This window comes from Myotis davidii, unplaced genomic scaffold (genome assembly GCF_000327345.1).
Source record: "Myotis davidii unplaced genomic scaffold, ASM32734v1 scaffold1330, whole genome shotgun sequence".
NCBI classification, from domain to species: domain Eukaryota; kingdom Metazoa; phylum Chordata; class Mammalia; order Chiroptera; family Vespertilionidae; genus Myotis; species Myotis davidii.
Window position 1 is genome coordinate 1,542,506 of NW_006283826.1, and position 21,334 is coordinate 1,563,839.

General features: G+C 49.3%; 1 protein-coding gene across 3 annotated transcripts in view; it reads left to right on the forward strand.

Moving 5' to 3' along the window:
- Positions 1 to 424: 424 nt before the first annotated feature.
- The window catches only part of RNFT2 (ring finger protein, transmembrane 2), a 45,913-nt gene continuing 25,003 nt past the window's right edge, over positions 425 to 21,334 (forward strand). Inside the window, exons 1-8 of one of the 3 annotated variants that reach the window (XM_015567561.1) lie at positions 609 to 667; positions 1,780 to 1,817; positions 2,991 to 3,169; positions 3,674 to 3,732; positions 7,523 to 8,001; positions 10,877 to 10,953; positions 14,155 to 14,255; positions 15,574 to 15,727. In XM_015567561.1, the coding sequence (XP_015423047.1) occupies positions 3,146 to 3,169; positions 3,674 to 3,732; positions 7,523 to 8,001; positions 10,877 to 10,953; positions 14,155 to 14,255; positions 15,574 to 15,727 (894 nt within the window). In that variant the 5' untranslated portion in view covers positions 609 to 667; positions 1,780 to 1,817; positions 2,991 to 3,145. Of the gene's footprint in view, positions 668 to 1,779; positions 1,818 to 2,990; positions 3,170 to 3,673; positions 3,733 to 7,522; positions 8,002 to 10,876; positions 10,954 to 14,154; positions 14,256 to 15,573; positions 15,728 to 21,334 lie in introns of all 3 variants that reach the window. The other 2 variants (XM_006754129.2, XM_015567556.1) reach the window with 2 other exon arrangements.

The following is a 21,334-nucleotide window of genomic DNA, read 5'->3' on the forward strand; positions in this document are numbered from 1 at the left end:
ACGCCTCCTCACCCAGGCCCCCCCCGCAGGAGCGGTCCCTCCGCCCGGCCTCGGTCCCGGGCAGGAAGGCCCACCTCCCCGGGCACCGGAGCGGCGCGGCTGCCAGGCAGCTCCCCCACGTGGGGAGGGAGCCATGGACAGGAAGATCTTAAAGAAAAAATGCTATTATAGCACTTAATATGCTATTATTTAACTAAGCCAGATTCTTTGGTTTGTATGCAGCAGAATACCTCCAGAGACAAGGGCCACAGATTTTGCCCAGTAACAAAATTTGATTGTGTACCCCAATAATGTTTTTTTAAGTGCTGTGAATATTGGTTTTAACCAGCCAGCTCCCGACAGCCACCCCGCGCCGCCTCACGTGACCACGGCCTAAGTCCCGCCTTCACGAACCTGGCGATTTCACCGGGCCTCGTTCGGCCTCATTGCCATTGGTCGCTGCAGATATGCGGATTCCTATTGGCTGAATCCAGGAAAAGGGGCGGGCAATCATATGCGTGCGGCGGGAGTAGCTGTGCCGGGCTCCTAGCGCCCAGCCAGTCAACCCTGGAGAGAATCCTGTCAGAGGCCGGAAGCCCTCGAAAGTCACGTGCTCCCAGGGCTGCACGAGTGATTGGCTGGGAAGGACATGAATGATGCCGCTGTGATTGCTGAATCGTCTGGGAAGGTAAAGAGAGAAAGCGTTGGTTTTGTATTTTGCTTTTTGGTGTGTGTTTTTTCCCTATGGTCCGTGTAGACTGTAGGGCGTTTTGCGTTGAACGTTGGCTGCAGGAATGAAAAACGCTCCCGGCATTGTACCAGTGCACCTGCCAGCTTCCAATGCGATTAACGCAGGAGATGCTCTCCTGCATGCATTGCACTGCAGTCAGGTAAAGGTCTGGGGGCCCAACTTAAAAAATGACCTGTATTGTCATTTTTCATAGGGCAGTAGTACGATGCGTGCCACAGAGGATTAAAAGGCGTTTCTTTCCGATGCGTCCCACGTGCAAAAATTTATTCCAGCTTTCAATATTGGAATAATTAAGGTCGGCTTCCAACAGAGTATTTGGAGCCCCTGCAAAAGCAAGCATATGGAATTAGAATCTTGGACATCTCATTTCGGAGGCTGGGTCAGATTTGTGGATGGAAGCTTTAGAATACTATATTTTATTTTCCCCAAGGATATGCAGGTGATGGGGTATCTTCAGATGAGGACATTAAGCTGACATTGCAAGTTCTGAAAGTTGAGAATTTTTTTTGTTTGTTAATCCTCACCCAAGGATATTTTTCCATTGATTTTTGGAGAGAATGGAAGGGAGAGGGAGAGACAGAAAAACAAATGTGAGAGAGACACATCGATTGGTTGCCTCCTACATGCACCCCAAACAAGAGCCGGGGAACCTGCAGCCAAGGTACGCGCCTTTGACCAGAATCAAACCCAGGACCCTTCAGTCCGAGGGTGGACGCTCTATCCACTGAGCCAAACTGGCTAGGGTGAAAGTTAAGAAATATTTACATAATGAGCTTTCCTTCATATATGAAAAATGGAACTACTGACCCATTTCTTATCTGAGTTTCCAAAAGAGAAAGAAGGATTAGCTAGTGGGTTTTCTCTAATTGTTGGCCCTAGTAATACCAATGCTGACACCTGAGAAAGCTGGCCAGGATGAGGAAGCCATTCAACAGCCAATGATGGTAGCCGGAACTAAAAGAATCAGATAGGATATTTGGTTATACAAAAAACATTCAAGGAGGCTAAACCTATTCATGGGACGTCTACACCCTTTATTTCTCTTCTAGGGCGAAAAATCTAGGAGGGAGCAAGGGATGCAGAAAAGGTACTGAGAAACCCATGGGTGTTTTACTCATTGAATAAATCTTGTTGAGTGCTACTCTGTGCCAGGCAGTGTTCTAGATGCTGAGGTAGAGGGGGTAGACAGGCTCCCTGCTTTTGTGGCACTTATCCTTCTACTAGGGCCATGACGGCGAACCTATGACACGCGTGTCAGAGGTGACACGCGAACTCATTTTTTTGGTTGATTTTTCTTTGTTAAATGGCATTTAAATATATAAAATAAATATCAAAAATGTAAGTCTTTGTTTTACTATGGTGGCAAAGATCAAAAAATTTCTGTATGTGACACGGCACCAGAGTTAAGTTAGGGTTTTTCAAAATGCTGACACGCCGAGCTCAAAAGGTTCGCCATCACTGGACTAGGGGATACATCATAAATAAGTAAGCAAACATGTAAATTAATATGTGCTATGAAGAAGGTTAAACAGAACAATGTTTGGTGGGTCAGGAAGTCTAGAGGAGAAGGCCTCCGGGAAGAGGTGACATTTAACCTGAAGAAATTAGCCACAAGGAAAATCATTCCAGGGAGAAGGAACAGCAAACTCAAAGGGCCTGAGGCAGGGGCAGCTTGCGTGTTTGAGGAACAGAAAGTCCACTGTGGCTGGAGGGGAGAGTTGGGGGAAATGTGGCTGAAAACAGGTAAGCTTCATCTAGAACCTGTAGACCAGTGGTTTTCAACCTTCTGGCCCTTTAAATACGGTTCCTCATGTTGTGACCCAACCATAAAATTATTTTCGTTATTACTTCAGAACTGTCATGTTGCTACTGTTATGAATCATCATGTAAATATCTGATACTCAGGATGGTCTTAGGCGACCCCTGTGAAAGGGTCGTTTGACCGTCAAAGGGGTCGCGACCCACAGGTTGAGAACCGCTGGCTGTGACCTGAAGTTGGATTGTATTCTGATTGCAATGGGAAGCCATTGGGGGTTCTAAAACATAGGTTCTGTATTCCCCAATTAGGACTCAGTTTCACAATAGGACAAAATGCATTGAGATCATGACCATTCTCAGGAGCCCTAAAGAGGGGTGAGTGAGAAGCTAATCAGAGAGTTGGAGCAGATGGAATCATGTGCTATAGCCCATGATGCTCCAAGATTATTCAGAGGTTCGGGGCATCCAGGAACTAATCATGTAAGTGTTCTGTTCCACCCAGAGTTTGGAGTCTCTCATAAATGACCCTGACCTGAGCATCTGTCTGGAGAGGACGAGGCAGGGGAGGCCTGCTTTCTCTGCAATCCAGTGATCACATCCCCATCAGGATCCCTGCATGCCCACTTCAGGTGTCGTCAGCATGGAATTCTGAAGTCCATGTGGCTCCTCACAGTAAACAAGGTGACGTGTCTCCATGAGAATTCACATATTCATTACCACTGTATCCATTGTGAGTGCTGGAAAGAAGCTTTGGGTTCAGCCACTCCATGCCCTCCCATTTAACAGATGAGGAATCTGGTCCCCAGAGAGGTGACTGATTTGCCCAGAGTCAGACAGCAAGTTAGGGGCAGCATCCGTCTAGAATCCACGTCTCCTCCTGCCAGTCTGCTGCTCACTTCACCTCATCCATCACCTCTTTGCTGCACAGTTCAATGCTTTCCTCTCTCCCATGAGGACTTCCTCCGCGTCTGGGCCTCAACAACCTCATCTGTGAAATGGGGTGATAACATTTTCCTCAATAGGATTGAGTGTCGAATGGCATAGCGGGTGGAAACAAGGTTTAGAAAATGTCAGAGCGCTCTAGGGATATGAGATATGAGTAGTCCTTATTTATAATTGCCATGGCAGTCTGACAGGCAGTGGGGATGTTGGGAACTCTGGCTTATGCCGTGTGTTGGCTTTCAGGTCTTAAGGAAAATGCAGAGACGCCACAGCAGTAACACGGATAACGGTCCACCTGAAAGGTAGGCATCTTCTGGTTCCATTCCATCTGACGGCTCTGGGCTTCGAGTGGTCAGGGGCAGCTCAAAGCTGTATTGAGTAATACCTGCATCTCGGGGTTCCTTGTTTGAGGAGCAGAGGAGATCTGATTAGAAACTGCTTTGCACAGTGATGGCCTATACCTGTGGTCGGCAAACCGCGGCTCGCGAGCCAAGAGCCGCATGTGGCTCGCGAGCCGCGGTTTGCTGAGCTGCAGTTTGCCAACCACTGGACTATACTACTCAATGCATAACTGCTGGCTGTTGCTTTTATGGTAATTCTCAAAGCCTGTGTGACAGGTGATGCACTTGACTCATTGTATCAATGATTGTACCCATCAGATTTTAATTTATGAAGGTGACTGAGTGACAACGTGGAGAGGCGAATGCCATTGAAAGAAGATCTTTATTACTTACATTTCCCGAGAGAAGGGGACATGTTACACCACGTAGGGCCACAGGGAAAGCACCAGGGTCGCCCAGGAGGCAGAAGGGAGCAAAGGGAAAACATCGGCCACAGCTTTTATTGTGTTTTCCACACAAATCAGGCCAGGGCAGAGGAAACAGCTTAGCATTGTCTACTTTGAGCGATGTCAGCGGGCTCTGGGCTAAAGGGTGGTCTCGGGTTGTCTGGTGCCTGGTCCTGGGTGACTCAGGGCAGGAGAAATACTGGCTGGATATGTGAGCATTAGATCAAAGAGGTGGCTGGGGATATGGGCTCTGGATTGCAAGGAAGTTGTAAACAACTTCGGCTGTTAGTTTGCCCCTGTAATGAGCGGATGCCAAATAGACAAACAGAATCTATGAAAACACAGTTAAAACACTCCTGAGTTAGGATTTCTCTAGTGAAGCCCAAGAGAGAACACACCGTGGGACCTGTTCTCAGGTTGTGACAGTATCTGGGCCCCAGACTCCTGCCCCTCTGCGCCCCACCCCCAACATGCTAGCACATGCATGCAGTAAGCAGGCACCCAAGCTTTTCCTCCCTTGGATCGCATTCCAGTTCCCGTGCGATTCGGAGATTGGCTGCATAATCAGAGGACCCACCAGTCCCGGCATTGGGCCTGAGTTTTGCAACAAGCCTGCCTGTTCTGCAGGGAAGAGCTCTGGCCTTAAATCACACGACTCTTGGCCAAATCCCAGCTCAGCCGCTTCCCACCTGTGATGCCTTTGGAACGTGACTTCACCCCTAGGCCTCCATTTCTCCACCCATGAATGGCAGACGATGACACTCAGGTTTCTGGTGAAGGAGCGAATGGATACGAAAACGCACAAACACAGCATCCAAATAATAAGCATGCCCGTTGGAGCTTTTCCAGCCTCTGAAGACAGAATGGCTGCCTGCTCTCCAGTGAACCGTGAGATCTTTGGGGGCAGAAGAAGAATGGCCACCGTGTGTTGCACTCACTCTGTGCCATTGATGGGGTCGGGACTATTTTTATCACCATTTTGACAGATGAGGAAACTGAGGCTCAGAGAGTCGAAGTGAATTACCTGAAGTCCCACAGCCAGGAAGCGGCAGGGCTGAGATTGGGATCCCAGGCCACTTGCCAGCTATCTCCCGCGCCCCCACCCTGAGTCTGTGCATTGAGCCAGCAGTCTCCTCGCTGGGCAGATCCACTCCTCTCCTGGGTTGCCTCCAACACTAGCCCTTAAGTGGTTAAGTTAGAAGTAGAGCCGCTGCCTCCCCAAGGAATATTCTTTCCCATTTAGGCTGAAATCTCGGCTGAATGCTAGGGCCCAGCTATAAAAAGCCGCTTGGTGGATTGAGTCTTCACTGGTTGTACTAGAGGTCCCATGAGCCCCGTGAACTCAGAGGGTTGGTGAGCTTAAGGGGGCCAGGAAGACTTTCCAGGTCCTCGTGGGGCGATGGGGGAGAGAGAGTGGCCCCCATGTGGGCCAGGGTGGGCACCTGCCAGGACTCAGTCGTTCTTAGCTTCTTAACGTGCAGAAAAAGCTCGAGGCCCCTTGAGGATCATAGCCATGGTGTCAGTTGTTGTTGTCATTATTAATATTATCTTTATTATCATGCCAAACCCAAGGGAGAGGGACCACACATTTCTTGGGATTTTGGAGGCAGCAGGGGATGCGCCCGGTGGTAGGGGAGTAGGTAGCCATCTTCAAGCTCCCCTCCCTTGCACCAGGTTTGTGATAACTCACCCCTGGGTCAGGTTTGTGAAGCCAGAGTAATCAACCCTGAGATTTCTCCAGACCAGCAGTGCCCCTGCTGGGTTTCACCAGTGTTCTCTAAGACAGCAGTCGCCAACCAGTGGTCCGCAGACCGACCACTGGTGGTCCGTGAGGTCCAAAGGGTTGGTGACCACTGCTCTAAGACATTCATAGGATTTACACACACACACACACACACACACACACACACACACACACAAAATATTCCATGGTGAAATAAGTTTGGAAAACACTAAGTTTAAGCATAATTAATTTTTCCAATTGCAGGCCTTGTCAGAGCCTTTAGTGTGCTCATTCATTCATTCCTTCAAACACTGTTTCTTGAGCATGTTTTACGTACCAGGTGCATTGTGCTGGGTAGGAGAGATATACAATGGGGGCAAACAATCATGATCTTTGACTTCATGGCAAGGGCCCAGTCTAAAGTGCTATCTTCAGTGCTTACTACACATGAGAATCACCAGGCGGCTCTGAAGACCTAGGAGAGGCCAGGCACCGCCTCAGAGATTTTGGTTCAGTAGGACAACACGGGGTCCCAGGCACCTGTACCAGGTATTTTTCAAAAGCTCCCCTGAGTGGTTATAACGTGCAGCGAGGGTTGAGAGCCACAGGTAAGCATGAATGATGATTTGTGATCAGTCCCGTGCAGCTGAGGTCAGGATGCAATGAGAACTAGGAGTAAGGAGATGTCATTATCTGGGAGTACGTCAGGCAGTCTCCACCAAGGAAGAGGAGCATAGGTATCGAGGTGGGTCAGGGCGAGGGTGACATCTAGTGCAGGGGACAGCCTGTGCAAAGGCCCTACAGTAGGAAACCTTGGGTAGTGAGGGAAGGGCGCAGGGTGAGATTGGAGTTTGGGGCTAGATAATCCAGGGTGTCGGGCATGCTCATCTCTCTGAACCTCAGCTTCTTTATCTGACCATCTGTGCAACTTTGGACAAGTTATTCTCTCTCTCTTCCTCTCTCTGTGCCTCAGTTTCTTGGTCTGGCAAATGGGGGTATTATTAGGACCTTAATTCTCAGGGTTGGTAAGAAGATTTAATGAGTTGATCAGTGGAAAGCACTTAGAAAACTGTCTGGTATGTAGTAAATTTTCAATAAAGAGTATGGGCCTGTTGCTGTTATTTGAATGAGTTTGCTAGGCCTGCCATGGCAAGGTACCGCACACGGGGCGCCTCAAACAACAGAAATGTGTTTCCTCGCGGTTCTGGAGGCTGGAAGTTCGAGATCAGGGAGATGAAGATACTGTCAGTGTTGGTTTCTTCTGAGGCGTCTCTCCTTCGCCTGTAGATGTCCTCACATCATTCTCCCTCCTGTGTGTGTGTCAGTGCAAGGACACCATTCATATTGGATGAGGGCCTGCCCTAATGACCTCATTTCATTAGTCACTTCTGCAAAGTACCTGCCTCCAAATTACAATCACACTCTGCGGTCCGGGGGGTTAGGGCTTCACCATAGGAGTTTGTGGGGAGACAAAATTCAGCTTAGGACATTATTGATACTGTTATTTGTCCCCCAGTTTCCCCTGGGTGACTTTCTTCCTACCTGCCTGACTTGTGGGGCTTTCTCTTCCCTTCTGCCCTAGAAATCGCAGCCAAGCACTCAACCCCGAGGTGAGCGTGAATGAAGGGGGCGTCTTTGAGAGTTTGAAGGCAGAAGCCGCCTCCCCGCCAGCGCTCTTCTCTGGCCTCTCCGGCCTCCCGACAGGCAGCCTTCCCGCCGCCCCGTTCCCATCCAGCCTGGTGCTGGGGGCCTCTGCCAGTGGTGGGGACGTGTTCCTCCAGATGCCAGCATCCAGAGAGGAGGGTGGAGGCCGGGGTGAGGGCGGCACCTACCACCACCGCCAGCCCCACCACCACTTTCACCACGGAGGACACCGTGGGAGCTCGCTGCTGCAGCACGTGGGCGGGGACCACCGGGCACACGCAGATGAAGCGGGTGATGAGCACCCCGGCACTCCTGCCCCTGCCCTGTCCGAGCTGAAGGCTGTGGTCTGCTGGCTCCAGAAAGGCCTGCCCTTCATCCTGATCCTCCTGACCAAACTGTGCTTCCAGCATAAGCTCGGTGAGTCCCAGGGACCCAGGGTAGGGGGCTCTCCATCCAAATGCCAGGGAAAGGTGGCAGAGACCCTCGCCATGCAGTAAGAGTATGGGATTCTGAGTCAGTCCTGGGTTCGAATCCTGGCAGACTAGCTGTGTGACTTCAGGCAAGTCACTCACCTTCTCTGAGCCTCTGTTTTCTCATCTGTCCAGTGGGGGTTGTGATAGGAGCTTCCCTTGCTGGTTGGTTGGTGTGAAGGAAGAGAGTGTAGTAATAAAGAGTTCAGACTACTTGGGTCTGAACTCAGGCTCTGCCCCTTCCTAGCTCTGTGACGCTGAATTCGTTATTAACTTCTCTGTGCCTCATCCATAAAATGAGGGTTATAGTACAACATACTTCATGAGATTGCAGGACGTTAAATGAATTAATATGTTTAAAGCACTTAGGACAGTGCTATGCAAGGATAGGTTATTATTTTCATTATTTTTCTTATTAATATACGTAAAATATTTAACAAAGAATCTGGCACAGAGCAAGTGCTCAATAAATACTCCCTATTGTTAGTAGTATTAGGAAGTAAGATAATGATTCATAAAGTGATTAGCCTTGCACCAGACACATACTTCACATTCAATAAGTGGTCTCTGGTACACTGTCATTATTATTATTATTATTATTATTATTATTATTACTAGAGGCCCGGTGCACGAATTTGTGCATGGGCGGGTTCCTCGGCGTGGCCTGCAGAGATTGGGCCCCAGCTCGCACACCCAGCCTCGCAGCCCCACAGCCCCACCTGGCACCCTGCCTTGGCCTGGCACTGCCACCTCACCTGCTCCACCATCCCGCCTGCTGGGTGATCAATTGGGGCTTGGGCCCCCTCCCAGTTTCCTGAGCACCTGGGAGCCAGGTGGTGGCCCCGCCCTCCCACTGCCACTGCTGGTCACCATCTGCTCACCTGCTCCACCATCCTACCGCAGCCCCTGTCTTGTCGAGGCCCATCAAGGCCAGCAGCACCTCCACTGCTGCCCGCTGCCAGCGCCCTGTAGCAGATGCCACCGTGTTTCGCGCTGCCCTCTGGTGGTCAGCACATGTCATAGCGAGCAGTCGAACTCCCAGTTTAACTACTACCCCAGGGGACAATTTCCATATTAGGCTTTTATTATATAGGATTAGTAGAGGCCAGAGCATGAAATCGCGCAGCCCCACCCACCCATGCTGGTCTTTGGTTGTTACGGCGTTAGGGCCACAGGCCTTTTATAATACAGATTACTTATTATTACCAGATCATGGTGTTGCTGTGCCCTGGAGAGTTTTAGGCTGCTATTTTAGTCCTATAGTAGGAATGATGGTACAAATGATCTCATGCCCTACTACGTCCCATAGACAATATCTAGAAGAGATGAGGCCATTCTATGTGTCCTATTTTCGCCTTTCTGGAGGTTCTAGCTGACTCGCATCACCCCACCTTCCTTGTTGGGTGCTGTCATGGTTGCCTCCCTTTTCATTCCTAGAAATGAAAGCCAGTATGTTTCCTTTTACCCTGAGTTCCCTTATGCTCACAACTTAAATTTTATTCTCAAGTATGGCCAGTTTCTTTTTCATTTGGCAGGTTTGTTTATTGCTCACAGAGGAAAATAGAAGGGACGGTAGGGTTACTAGTTTTTATTCCATATATTTCCAGTGAAGAAATATATCTTTGACATGTAGAGCCAGAAAAGCACCTGGATTTCATGCACTATTAAAAAAGTGGAAGTGAACTCCAAGCAGGAGAAGCTGTGCACGTGGTGTGAAAGCAGAATCCTGTCTACAGGTTATGAAAAGTAGGATTTGCAAATCCCTATTCCGGGAGAACTCCAAGATGGCGGCTTGGCAAACAGTGGCAATTGAATGAAGTGGAGTAAAGTTCAGTTCTATTCCCCCATCTGCCGGGGTCATGTTTTTCTATCAGCAGGAGTTTTTTCCCCTTTAACATTAAACTTTTTGAAAAATATGTTTTATTGATTCTAGAGAGAGAGAAGAAGGGAGAAGGATAGAGAGATAGAAACATTGATCGGCTGCCTCCTGCATGCCCTCTACTGGGGATCCAGCACACATCCCGGGCATGTGCCCTGACTGGGAATTGAACTGGTAACCTCTTGGTTCATGGGTCAACACTCAACTACTGAGCCACATCGGCTGGGCTTAACATTAAACTTTTATTCCGTACTAGAGTCCCAACACACGAAATTCTTGCAAGAGTAGGCCTTCACAGCGGGCAGCTGCCTGGATCCCTCCATTGAAGCTGCAGCAGCTGCAGCCCCGGCTTCATCTGGAAGGTCACCAGAAGGACGTCCAGTCTAATTAGCATATTATGTTTTCATTATTAGAGGTGGTGTCACGGTCTTTTTCTATGTATGCTTTCATTACAAGTAACACACCTCAGATTCTTTTTGAAAGTAAATATAATAATAGGTGCCATTGACTGGCTGCTAGAGATGGTGCTCTCTAAGCATTATCCCTCCAGGGGTAAGTACTGTTATTATTCTGTCCATTTTATAGATGAGGAAAGGGGGCTCAGAGAGGTGCAGTGACTAGCCATAGCTCACACAGAGAGGAGGTCGTGGAGCCAGGATTTGAACCCAGGTCTTACCAGGCTGCACAGCCCGTGCTCCTAACCCTGTCCTATGAAATGCCCCAGAGAGGCACCAGTCACATCCCTCGACTGAGAGTGGCTTAAGGGTCGCTAAAGTGGGACTAGGCCCAAATCCCCTAGAAGTGAGATTTTCTCTCTTCTAAGGTTAGTCTGTAAACTCAAAGGGCCAGGGACGTGTCTTTTTAAAGTTGCTCACCGTCCCCAGTAAGCCGGGCCCGGCCTCATGAGTCTCAGTGCGGTGTTCGGTCCTCCTCTGTCCCGCAGGCATTGCTGTGTGCATCGGGATGGCCACCACTTTCGCCTACGCCAACTCCACCCTCCGAGAACAGGTCTCTCTGAAGGTGAGTCACCTGGTGAATTCGTCTTCCATGGCTGCTCCAACAAATGACCTCAACCTTTGTGGCTTAAAGCAACATCCATTGATTATTTTACAGTTCTGTCCATCAGCAGTCTGAAGGGAGCCTCTCTTCACTAAGATCAGGGCCAACAGGGCTGTGTTCCTGAGGGAGGGTCTGGAGGAGAAGGTTTCCTTGTCTTTTCCAGCTTCTGGAGGTCGCCCACATTCTCTGGCTCCGGGCCCCTTCCTCCTCTTGGAGCGGCAGGCACCATTGCATCTCTGTGACCATCTTTCCACAGTCACACCCCCCTCTGACTCTCCTCTTCTGTCTCCCTCTTCCACTTCTAGGGACCCTTGTGATGACATTGCATCCACCTGGATAATCCCAGTCTCCCCCCATCTCAAGACCAACTGATTTGCAACCATAATTCCACCTGCAGCCTTAACTCCCCTTTGCCAGGTGACCCAACGTATTCACAGGCTGCAGGGATTAGGATGGGGGGGCATCTTTGGGGGGGGTCATTCTTCTGCCTGCCACCCTGGGCAGAGCCCTTGAGGTACCATCCTTCTCCCAAGCCCATCCATCTGCAGTGCCTTCCCAGCCCAGTCCCTTCACCCTCCTGCCATTCAACCAGTTAGCTCACTTGCAACCCACTCTTATGGTTAAGGCCATTCCACTGGCACGGCAGGGTGCCATACAGCTTCACCTCCATCATCCTAAATGCCCTCTAAGATTTGCTGAGCACTAACCATGCCCAGCACAGCTAGGCCCATTGCACAGCTCATCTTGCAAATTTGTCCCAGATACCTGGAGGAGGAGGGCACACAGGGTCATTCTTAGCTCGTTTTTCCAGTAGGAAACAGCGCCTCAGAGACACTAAGTTCCTTGCCTGGGGTCCCATAGCCAGTGCCAGTGGTGGCATCAAGGCAGGAACCCAGGCATTGAGCCCACAGGCTGTGCTCACTCTTGGTTCAAATTCCAGCTTCACCCACGAGCAGCTCTTAGATAGGTTGGTTACCATGGTGCCTCAGGTGCCCCCTCTGGAAAAGGAACCTCTTACACCCATAGAGAGGATCGAATGAGATAGGGCAGAGAGGGTGTTTAGCACGGGGTCTGGTGTGCAGGTAATGTCGAATTGAGCTATTTTTAACAAGCCTGTGCATTGTACTGTGCGTGTGGCCCCATAACAGCCACCATCCTCTCTGGTCCTCCTTTGGGGCCATCTGCTTTCTCAAAAAGCTCCTGGGCCTCCATGAGGCATGAGGGGCAGTCAATCTGCATTTGACACAAGCCGTTGAGGTCCAGAGTTGGGCATGGAGCCAGAGGTGCTCCCTGACCCCGAGTCTCATCTTCTCCAGGCAGACCCCTTTCTGCTGCTATTAGAACGGTTGGCTGACGCCATAAGGGCAGGCTTTGGAGGCTGGCTGTCTTTCAAATGCATGAGCCTCCACATGGTGCCTTGGCTTGAGTTTTCGGGAGTAAAAGAATACCTGTAGCTGTGGACAAGCTTCTAGGGGCCCTGAAACCTATGAAGTGAAGACACAGGTGACGTATTGCCTGTCTGCACATATTTTCTGTGAAAGAGAATCTCCAAAACCCTTAGTACGTTTAGGAATCTCAGCTTAACATTAGAGAACTACCTGCTTTGTCCTTCCGAGTGTGTCTTCTCGGGGCATTGCTAATTCCCTCTTTCTCTTCCACCTTCGGTTTAGATTTACAGAGGACTCAACTAGAATCCATTATTTATTGGGGTAAAAGGGTTGCCGAGTGGGTTAATCACATTGATAAGAGCCGTTGGTTGGTTGGAGGTGGTTTCTAGGGTCGTTAACCTTGACCGCTCCTGGAATAATGGGTGGATGGAGATGCATTTATTTTGTCTACTCTGGAAATATGCCTCGTAAGGGTGTGTGGGGCGCTGGGCTGTGTCTGGAGACGGTGGAGCATTTACCGAAACCGCAGGGAAGGTTACACTGGGAAAGCTATGACCTCATCCTATTCCAGCAAGGCAGCCTCCCTGGTCCAGGAAGAGACGAGCTTTTGAGAATCAGCACACGGGGGTCTACGTTTGTCTCCCGGGGTACACAGGCGGGGACACGCCAGCCCGGCGCCACCTCCAGAAGTTTCCTGGGATTGTTCTCAGGCAGAGAAGCTGCTGGGAAACCGCAAACTGAGAGCGCTTTCCAGCCTGTCTTCCTGGGGACTAAACAGAAACGAGGCTGCAGAAAGGGAAGTGGGATGGATTGTGAAGGGCTTGGCGGCCGAGGGTACGGGTTTGAATTTGGTCCTGTAAATGTGGCCCTCCACTGAAGGGTCGGTCAGTCCAGGACAGTGGCCCTGAGGGCCGTGCTGGCAGAAGTGAGAACAGGAGTTTCCAGTTTATAGTTGTTAATTGCCTCCTGGGTTGTAAAGTCTGAATACTAGGTCCTGCCATTCAGCCAGCCTGAAATCTGAGCCCGTACCAGACTGAATGTTGACATTTGTGAATTTTACTTCATCCTTAACAAAACCCCCATTTTTAAATGAATACGAGTTACTTAACGAGGTTGAAGGTTCAATTCCTGGTCAGGGCACATGCCCCGGTTGGGGCTCAATCCCCAGTAGGGGGCATGCAGGAGGCAGCCTATTGATGGTTCTCGCTCATCAATGTTTCTCTCCTCCCTTCCTCTCTGTATTAAAAAAAATCAATTAAAAAAAATTTAAAGAGTTACTTAACCTCTCTTTACCTTAGTTCCTAACAGTAAATGTGAACTAACATTTATTACATGCCAGGCACTGTTCTAAGCATTTATGTACATTAATTCTCACAACTCACAAGATAGATACCATATAGACCCATATTCAGATAAGAAAGGGAAATGAAGAGTTTAAGTAGCTTTCCCGGGGTTGGATAGTCGCCAGGTAGCGGATCAGGGACTTGAACTCGGGCTTCTAGCTCCAGAATCTGTGCTTCTAACCACTTTACTATCCTGCCTTTCCAGGTCATTCTCCGAGCAGATTCTCACATTTCTGTCACCTTCTCTGTAACTGTCCCTTGGATCCCGGTGGGAAGGGAAGAGGCCGGTGCCCTTCTTTCACCATTGCCCTACTCCCTCCAAACCCTTGAGAAAGGGAAAAGTTGTCACTTGTCATAAAATGTTCTGGAACGTTCTGCCGTGTGCACCTTTGGCATTGCAGCATCCTCATAGATTCGCTTTTCATCTGCAGGAGAAGAGGTCGGTGCTGGTCATCTTGTGGATCTTGGCCTTCCTGGCGGGGAACACCCTGTATGTGCTCTATACGTTCAGTTCCCAGCAGCTGTACAACAGGTGAGCAGGGGGCGTGGGGGACTTGGTTGGGCTTCGGATGCACAGCCCTTCTGTGTCGCATTGTTATAAACACGCATGCCTGGAGCAGAGCTCTCTAGTAGAAATAGAACGCAAGCCCCATGTGTAACTTTCTAGTAGCCACGTAGTCGGGGAGGGCTGGCCCGTGAGGGCTTCCAGGGTGAGGTTGAAACTTGAGCCAAGCTCTCCGACCGTGTACATCTCTTTTGAACAGTGACTGTGAGGAGTGAGCCGTTTTGCCACATTCTGGAGCCACGCAGAATAAAAGCATGTTGGAGAGTGAGTGCCAAGGCATCAGCTCACATCTCACACGCTGCATTAGTTGTCTGGCCCGAATATCAAGATCCTGGTGGAGGCTCTAGGAGGTGGAGCTTCCCAGAACCGTGGGTGAATTTCCAGCTCATGTCTTTCTCTGGGCGTGATCACAGGCATGGGCCCAGCTCTCTGCGCGCCCATCAGACCTGCAGCACAGAGAGAAAGAGAAAGACAGAGAGGGGCTTAGCAGAGGAGCAACAGAGCTGAGGCTCTTCTGTGTCTCAGTTTCCTCATCTGCACAATGGTGTAGGTACTAGTGCCTGCCCCATAGAGGTGCTGTTGTTATCATCGTCACAGCTGCAGGGCACATCTGTAGTATGTCCATAATCTCATTGAAACCCACCTATAACACGATGAGAGAGGGTACAATTCCCATTTTATTGATGAGAACACTGAGCCTTACAAAGAGAACATTATTTGCCCAGGGTTCAATAAATGAAGAAGCTTGGATTCAAATGCAAGTCTGTCTGATACTAAAGCCCATTAGCATGCAGTGTGATCTTGGGCATCTTACCTCTGCAGACATCAGAGCCTCGTTTATAAAGTGGGGATGAGCAATGCTCACTGCACAGGACCATGAGATACAGGGAGTAAAGAGCGTAGCACAGAGTCTGGCACTTCAGTTTTCCTGTTCCTCTCTTCCTCCCTCCTTTATAGTATTGTCCTTTGTTCCCTCCTTTCTTCTGCTTCCTCTGTGACGCCTGTTATGGACTCATAAAACTGGAGGGGACTTTAACTAATGATACTCTGGGCCAATCTCATCTTTTAACCCTCAAAGAAACTGAGGCTCAGAGAGGTTAAGTTACCCACCTAAGGTCACACAGCAAGTTACTAGCAGATTCAGGAACAGGACACAGATGTCTGATTCCCAGTTCAGTGCCCTTCCTACTGGTCATATTTATAAGGTTCCCAGAGTGAGTAGAAGGAGCTGCTGAGGGCCCGTGATCATATGTGAGCATCCTGACTCTCCGAATCCTCCCCACAGCCTCATATTTCTGAAGCCCAACCTGGAGACCCTAGACTTCTTCGACCTGCTGTGGATCGTGGGGATCGCAGACTTTGTCCTGAAGTACATCACTATCGCCCTCAAGTGCCTCATCGTGGCCCTGCCTAAGATCATCCTGGCTGTCAAGTCGAAGGTAGGCAGTGGCTGTGGCCACCAGGCAGCCCCAATCACACACGCAGGGGAGGAGGAAAGAATGGGTGTGGGCAGAGCTGATGTCATCATATCAAATGGACAGAGCCTGAGCTAGTAGGTCCTGTCACTCACCGCTTACAGCTCCTTGAAGCTGAGCATGGTTCTTTGTTGTCAGCACCTGCCTGTGACACCTCTACTCCAAGTACGTTTCCTGAGTTTCATTGTTCAAAGCTGCCCTTGGTGCAATTGGCATCTGAGTTTCACCTGAGAAAGGAAGGACAGCCTGTTGACATGCCCTGGTTATGTTTCTCCCATGGAAGGGTGGCTCTCAGAGGTTTTGACACTTTGTGGCTTTGGGAGCATGCTTTGTAAAGGAAACCAAGGCTCCTGAGGAAAGGACTCTGTGATTGATTAGTGATGTCTGCTGTGGACATAGGATGGGAAGTGATGGCAGTGATATTTTGCAGTGTACCATTGGGGAAGGCCTGTAGACAAATGTTGGGTGGAAGAGTTCTTATACAGGGATAACCATCGTAATTCAGAGGACTGAGCAAGGCTAGAAAAAAGCGGCACCTTTAGGATATAATTATTGCCAATGCCTCTGCAAGAAGATGCCAAGCGGAGGCAGATGGACTCAACCATCTCTGAAGACTCCTGCTTTTCATGCCATCTTTTCAACTTCAGAAAGCTTCGAATTCAGTTGGTGGAAAAGCAGGTTTAGAATTGTCCGTCCATCTTGAGTGACATCTGACCAAACCCATTGGCCAGGTGTAGAGGGAAACCACACTCCGTACAGCTTCCATAGTGGGCTGCGTGCTGCCCTGTCTCCTGCCCATTACACCTCTGATCCTTCTGCCTTAAAGACCGTTTTCCTTACACATGTCTTGACTAACTCCTGCTCCTACAGATCACAGCCTCTTAGAAATCTTACCTCAGGCTAGGGATGGTGCCCCTACTGAGGACACTCAGCACCCTATCCTCCCCCTATTCCGGCACTCACCACCCTGACTGTAATTGCTTGTTTAGTTGTCTGCCTTCTCTGCTTGAGTGTAACCTCTGTGAAGGAAATGAATGCATCTAGCTCGTTTGTTGATGGATCACCAGTATCTGGTATGTACTCCGAAGTGTTCATTGTATGTATGCATTATAGTTGGGTGGGTGGATGGATGAAGTAGGTGCTGAATAGGAAGGTTGGTGAATAAGATAGATGGGTGGGCAAGTGATTGGATGGATGGATGGATGGATGGATGGATGGATGGATATTTGGATGGATGGATGGATGGATGCATTGATCATCTAGTCAGCTACACTAACTCTTACCATCACCTCTTGTAGCAGCAGGGAAAGCTTATATCTACTCTCAGCTCAGCTCAAATCTCTTGTGTTTGATAGGTGTTCAAATGCCTCTGTCACAAAGATGCAGAAATCCACAAGGCAAAGTAGTACTAATTTCTCTGTGCTAGAAAGGACCAAAGAAATCTGGCAGCCAAACTAATAATAATAAAGACAGCTAAACATTGCTGAGCAATTACCAGGAGCCAGGCAGCGTGAGGCAATGCCATTTGTTTGAGAACTATTTGCTGGATGCCATCTATGTGCCAGGCAGTGTTCTGGGAACTGGGTATGCATTTTATTACCAGGTAGACAAAAACCCATGTACTCGTGGAATTTGTTGCTTAATCTTAACACACCTGGGAGAGAAGATGCTGTGAATATCGCTTTTGAGAGAGCAGAAACGGAGTTAAATAACTTGCCAAAGATTGCAAACCTCATAGTAACAGTACTGAGAGCATTGGGAGCCGCTAACGTGGAGTCAGCCCTGTGTACGGGCCAGGAAGGCTCGAACTCATTTCCTCCGGATATCTATCTCACAAGGCAAGTGCTGCCATGTTGTGGGTTTCTTTATTGAGGCAAAATTCTCATAAAATGTACCAGTAATCATTTTATTTTTTTATTTTATTTTTTTTAAGTAAGCTTTTTGTTTTGTTTTGTTTTTGTTTTTTTATATATATTTTATTGATTTTTTACAGAGAGGACGGGAAAGAGATAGAGAGTTAGAAACATCGATGAGAGAGAAACATCGATCAGCTGCCTCCTGCACATCCCCCACTGGGGAAGTGCCCGCAACCCAGGTACATGCCCTTGACCGGAATCGAACCCGGGACCTTTCAGTCCACAGGCCAACGCTCTATCCACTGAGCCAAACCGGTTTCGGCAGCCAGTAATCATTTTAAAGTGTACCATGCAGTGGCGGTCACTGAACTCACAGTGTCGTGGAACCATCATTACTGTCTGGGTCCCAGACTTTTTCATCACCCCAAAAGGAAACCCTGCACCCATTAGCAGTCGCTCGCCCTCCCCACAACTCCCGGAAACCCTCAGTCTCCTTCCTGTCTATGGACTATACCTGCTCTGGACATTTCCTATAAATGGAATCAGATATTATACGATCTGTATCTGCCTTCCTCCCCTTAGCATCGTATTTTCAAGGTTCACTCACATCGTAGCCTGTGGCATTGCTTTTTGGGGGTGAATAATATTCCATTATGTGGCTAGACCGCCACTTGTTCATTCATTCATCTCTCAATCAACATTGACGTTGTTTCCATTTTGGGGCTGTGGTGAATAATGCCGCTTTGAACATTTCTGGGCAAGTATCTGTTGGAACACGACTTTCCTGGGTTGTGGAAATGTGGGGTTTTATTTTTTGAGGAACCACCCACCCACTTTCCACAGCAGCTGCGCCATTTCGCACTCCTGGCAAGCGCTGTTTTTATCCCCATTTTTCGGAGGAGACAACAAACACAGTGAGAGATTAAGAGAGCAGCCCAAGGCCACACTGCTTGCAAGTGGCCAGGCGAGGATTTGAACTCGGGCGTCCGACTCCAGACCCCCTGCTCTGGGTCACTTAGGCAGCACCCCTCCCATCTCAGTTCCCTGGGTTTGTTAGGGAAGTTCCGCAGCGCTGACCGAGGAGTGGCGTCCCCTGCACCATCTGTATAAAATGTCCTCAAGTTCACGCCGTGGCTACCTCACTTCCTGCTCCTTCAAATGGACACCTCTGGGGGTGAGGGGCGGGGCTGGGGCCCGACACCTTTTTCCTGCTCCACCGAGGTGTAGGCGACAGTTATTAATGTCCCCTTGGCAACCGTCCAGCTCCCTTTTTCTGATTATTATTATTTTATTCGGCGAGATTAATGTGCCAGGTCAGAGCATAATCCAGGCTGTAGAGAGTGATGTGAATAGTCTTCTCAAGATAAATTGCAGGCTTGGAAAAGGTTCACAGCCTCTCCTTGCCTGTCTGAGTGCTCTCCTGGATCCTCATCCATCCTTGTCTGGGCAGAAGAAAAGGACGGGTCTTCATTGGCAGCTGGGGGGGTGCGGGGGGGAAGAACACATCTGTCAGGGACGCCTAATGGCTCACAGCACAGATGCTCTTTTCCGCGCCTCCACGCCGTCCGCTGAGAGGGTGGGTTGGTTTTTAATATAATTATCAGACTGGAAGGGCTTCTGGTATTTGGGTTTGCTTGATGGTCCCAGGGTCCCTGATGCGTGAGGCTGAGCGAGCCCCCAATTCCCACATGCCTTGGGACACCGAGTCCTCTCACACCTGGGCCTCCCAGGAGAGCCATGGCCATTGGCCGGCCAAAATGAGGGTGGGGTTAACGATGGTGACCGTTCATCTTCAACCTCAGCCCCAAAGCATCACACTGGCTAGGTGTCTAAGGCAGCCACTTGTCATTATAAATCCAGGTAACTTATATAACCCTTACGTCTTGGCCCTGCCTGATCTGGCTCCTACCCACTTCCCCGACCTCATCAACCCATGACTCTCTCCCTGGCTCACTCAGTGCACCAGCGCACCCAGCGCCTTCCTTCTCAAGCCCTTTGCACTTCCTGCTCCCTCTGTCTGGGGAAGTCTTCCCTGTGCTCCATGGGCATCTCCTGCTCATCAGTCAAGCCTTGTTCCAATGCCATTTCCTCTGAGACCCTGTCCCCTCCGGGGCCACCCTGTGGAAAGTGGTTGTTGCCAGCCTGCATTATCACACCGCCCTTTGATTTATTAGCACGTACCAGTATCTGAAATGATCAGATCGTTTTGTGTTTGTTTTCTCTCTCCCAGCTAGGATGTGGCCTCCTGAGAATAAGGACCTTTAGGTCTGTCTTGACTCCCAGGAAATGCACAATAGTTACGATGGGCTGAATGGAGAGCCTCGTGTTAAGTGATCGGGGGGTTAAAACCAGGCCTGCAGCTTCCCACCATGTAGAGTTCTCCTTGGCCTCCTGTCGCTCACCAATGCCACTGATGTTACTGAGGACCTGTTTGCTTACAGGGGCCAATGCTAGACCCTGAGAGTGTAAAAATGAGCAAGATGCCATTCTAACCTTCCTCGTCTTCCTTTATTCTTTGCGAGTAAAGCTTGTTTTTATATTAACCTAACCCAAACCTCATTAAGAAGGCAAATCTCTTGTCCCAGCATCATATACTCCAACTCCTACTCTAAATGGTAGCAGTAATTAAAAATTTAACTTGTCCACATTGCTCCTTCTTTTATTAAAATTACTCTTGGACCAGGGTTCTAGAGCTGCACTGTTCAGTACAACAGCCACCAGTCACCTATGGCTGTTTAAGTCTAATTTTAATTAAATTAAAAATTCAGTTCCTCAAGCCCTAGCTGGTTTGGCCCAGTGGATAGAGCATCAGCCTGTGGACAAAAGGGTCTTGGGTTCGATTCCAGTCAAGGGCACGTACCTTGGTTGTAGGCTCCTGGCCCTGGTCGGGGTGCGTGCTGGAGGCAACCAATCGATGTTTCTCTCTATGTTCACATTGATTGTTTCTCTCTATGTTTCCCTCTCTCTTCCACTCTCTCTAAAAGAACAATGGAAAAATGTCCTCAGGTGAGGATTAACAAAAAAAAAAATTCAGTTCCGCAGTTATATATACAGCCACATTTCACATGCTCAACAGCCACACATGGCTAGTGGCTACCATGCCGGGCAACACAGAGAGAGAACATTAACATCATCATAGAACATTCCATTGGACAGCACTGTTCTAGAACATTCCATTGGACAGCACTGTTCTAGAACATTCTCAGGGCAAGGTTGTTTCAACCTCCCAGAGTGTGGGTAGCAGGCATCTGTCATTCTGTGCATTTCTCAGGCAGAGAACAATAAAAGCAGGCACTTCTCTAAGAACTTTCAGGTGGATCACTAGTAAATGGAGACACACAGCAGAGTGGAAAGAATACTCACCTTGAGTCAGCAAAACTAGGTTCCAATCCTGGCTCCTGGACTTCTTTCCTGTGTGACCTTGGGCAAGTGACCCCCTCTTCGGAGAGCTCAGCTTAGATGTTACCTTACCTCCTTAAGGCAGGTATGGGGAGCATCTGTCCCGCGGGCCATGCAAGGCCAGGGGAATCATGTGGCCTGGCCCTGCCAAGGCATCAGGGGTAAGTTAGTTAAATGTTTGACCAAATGTAGGCTAATTTTTAAGTTGATAATTTTTCGTGGCTCGTGAATGATTTTATCTGTCCAAATGAATTGCCTTTGGCAGAAAAAAGGTTCCCCACCCCTGCCCTAAGGCATCAAGGCAGCCTGCAAGGCC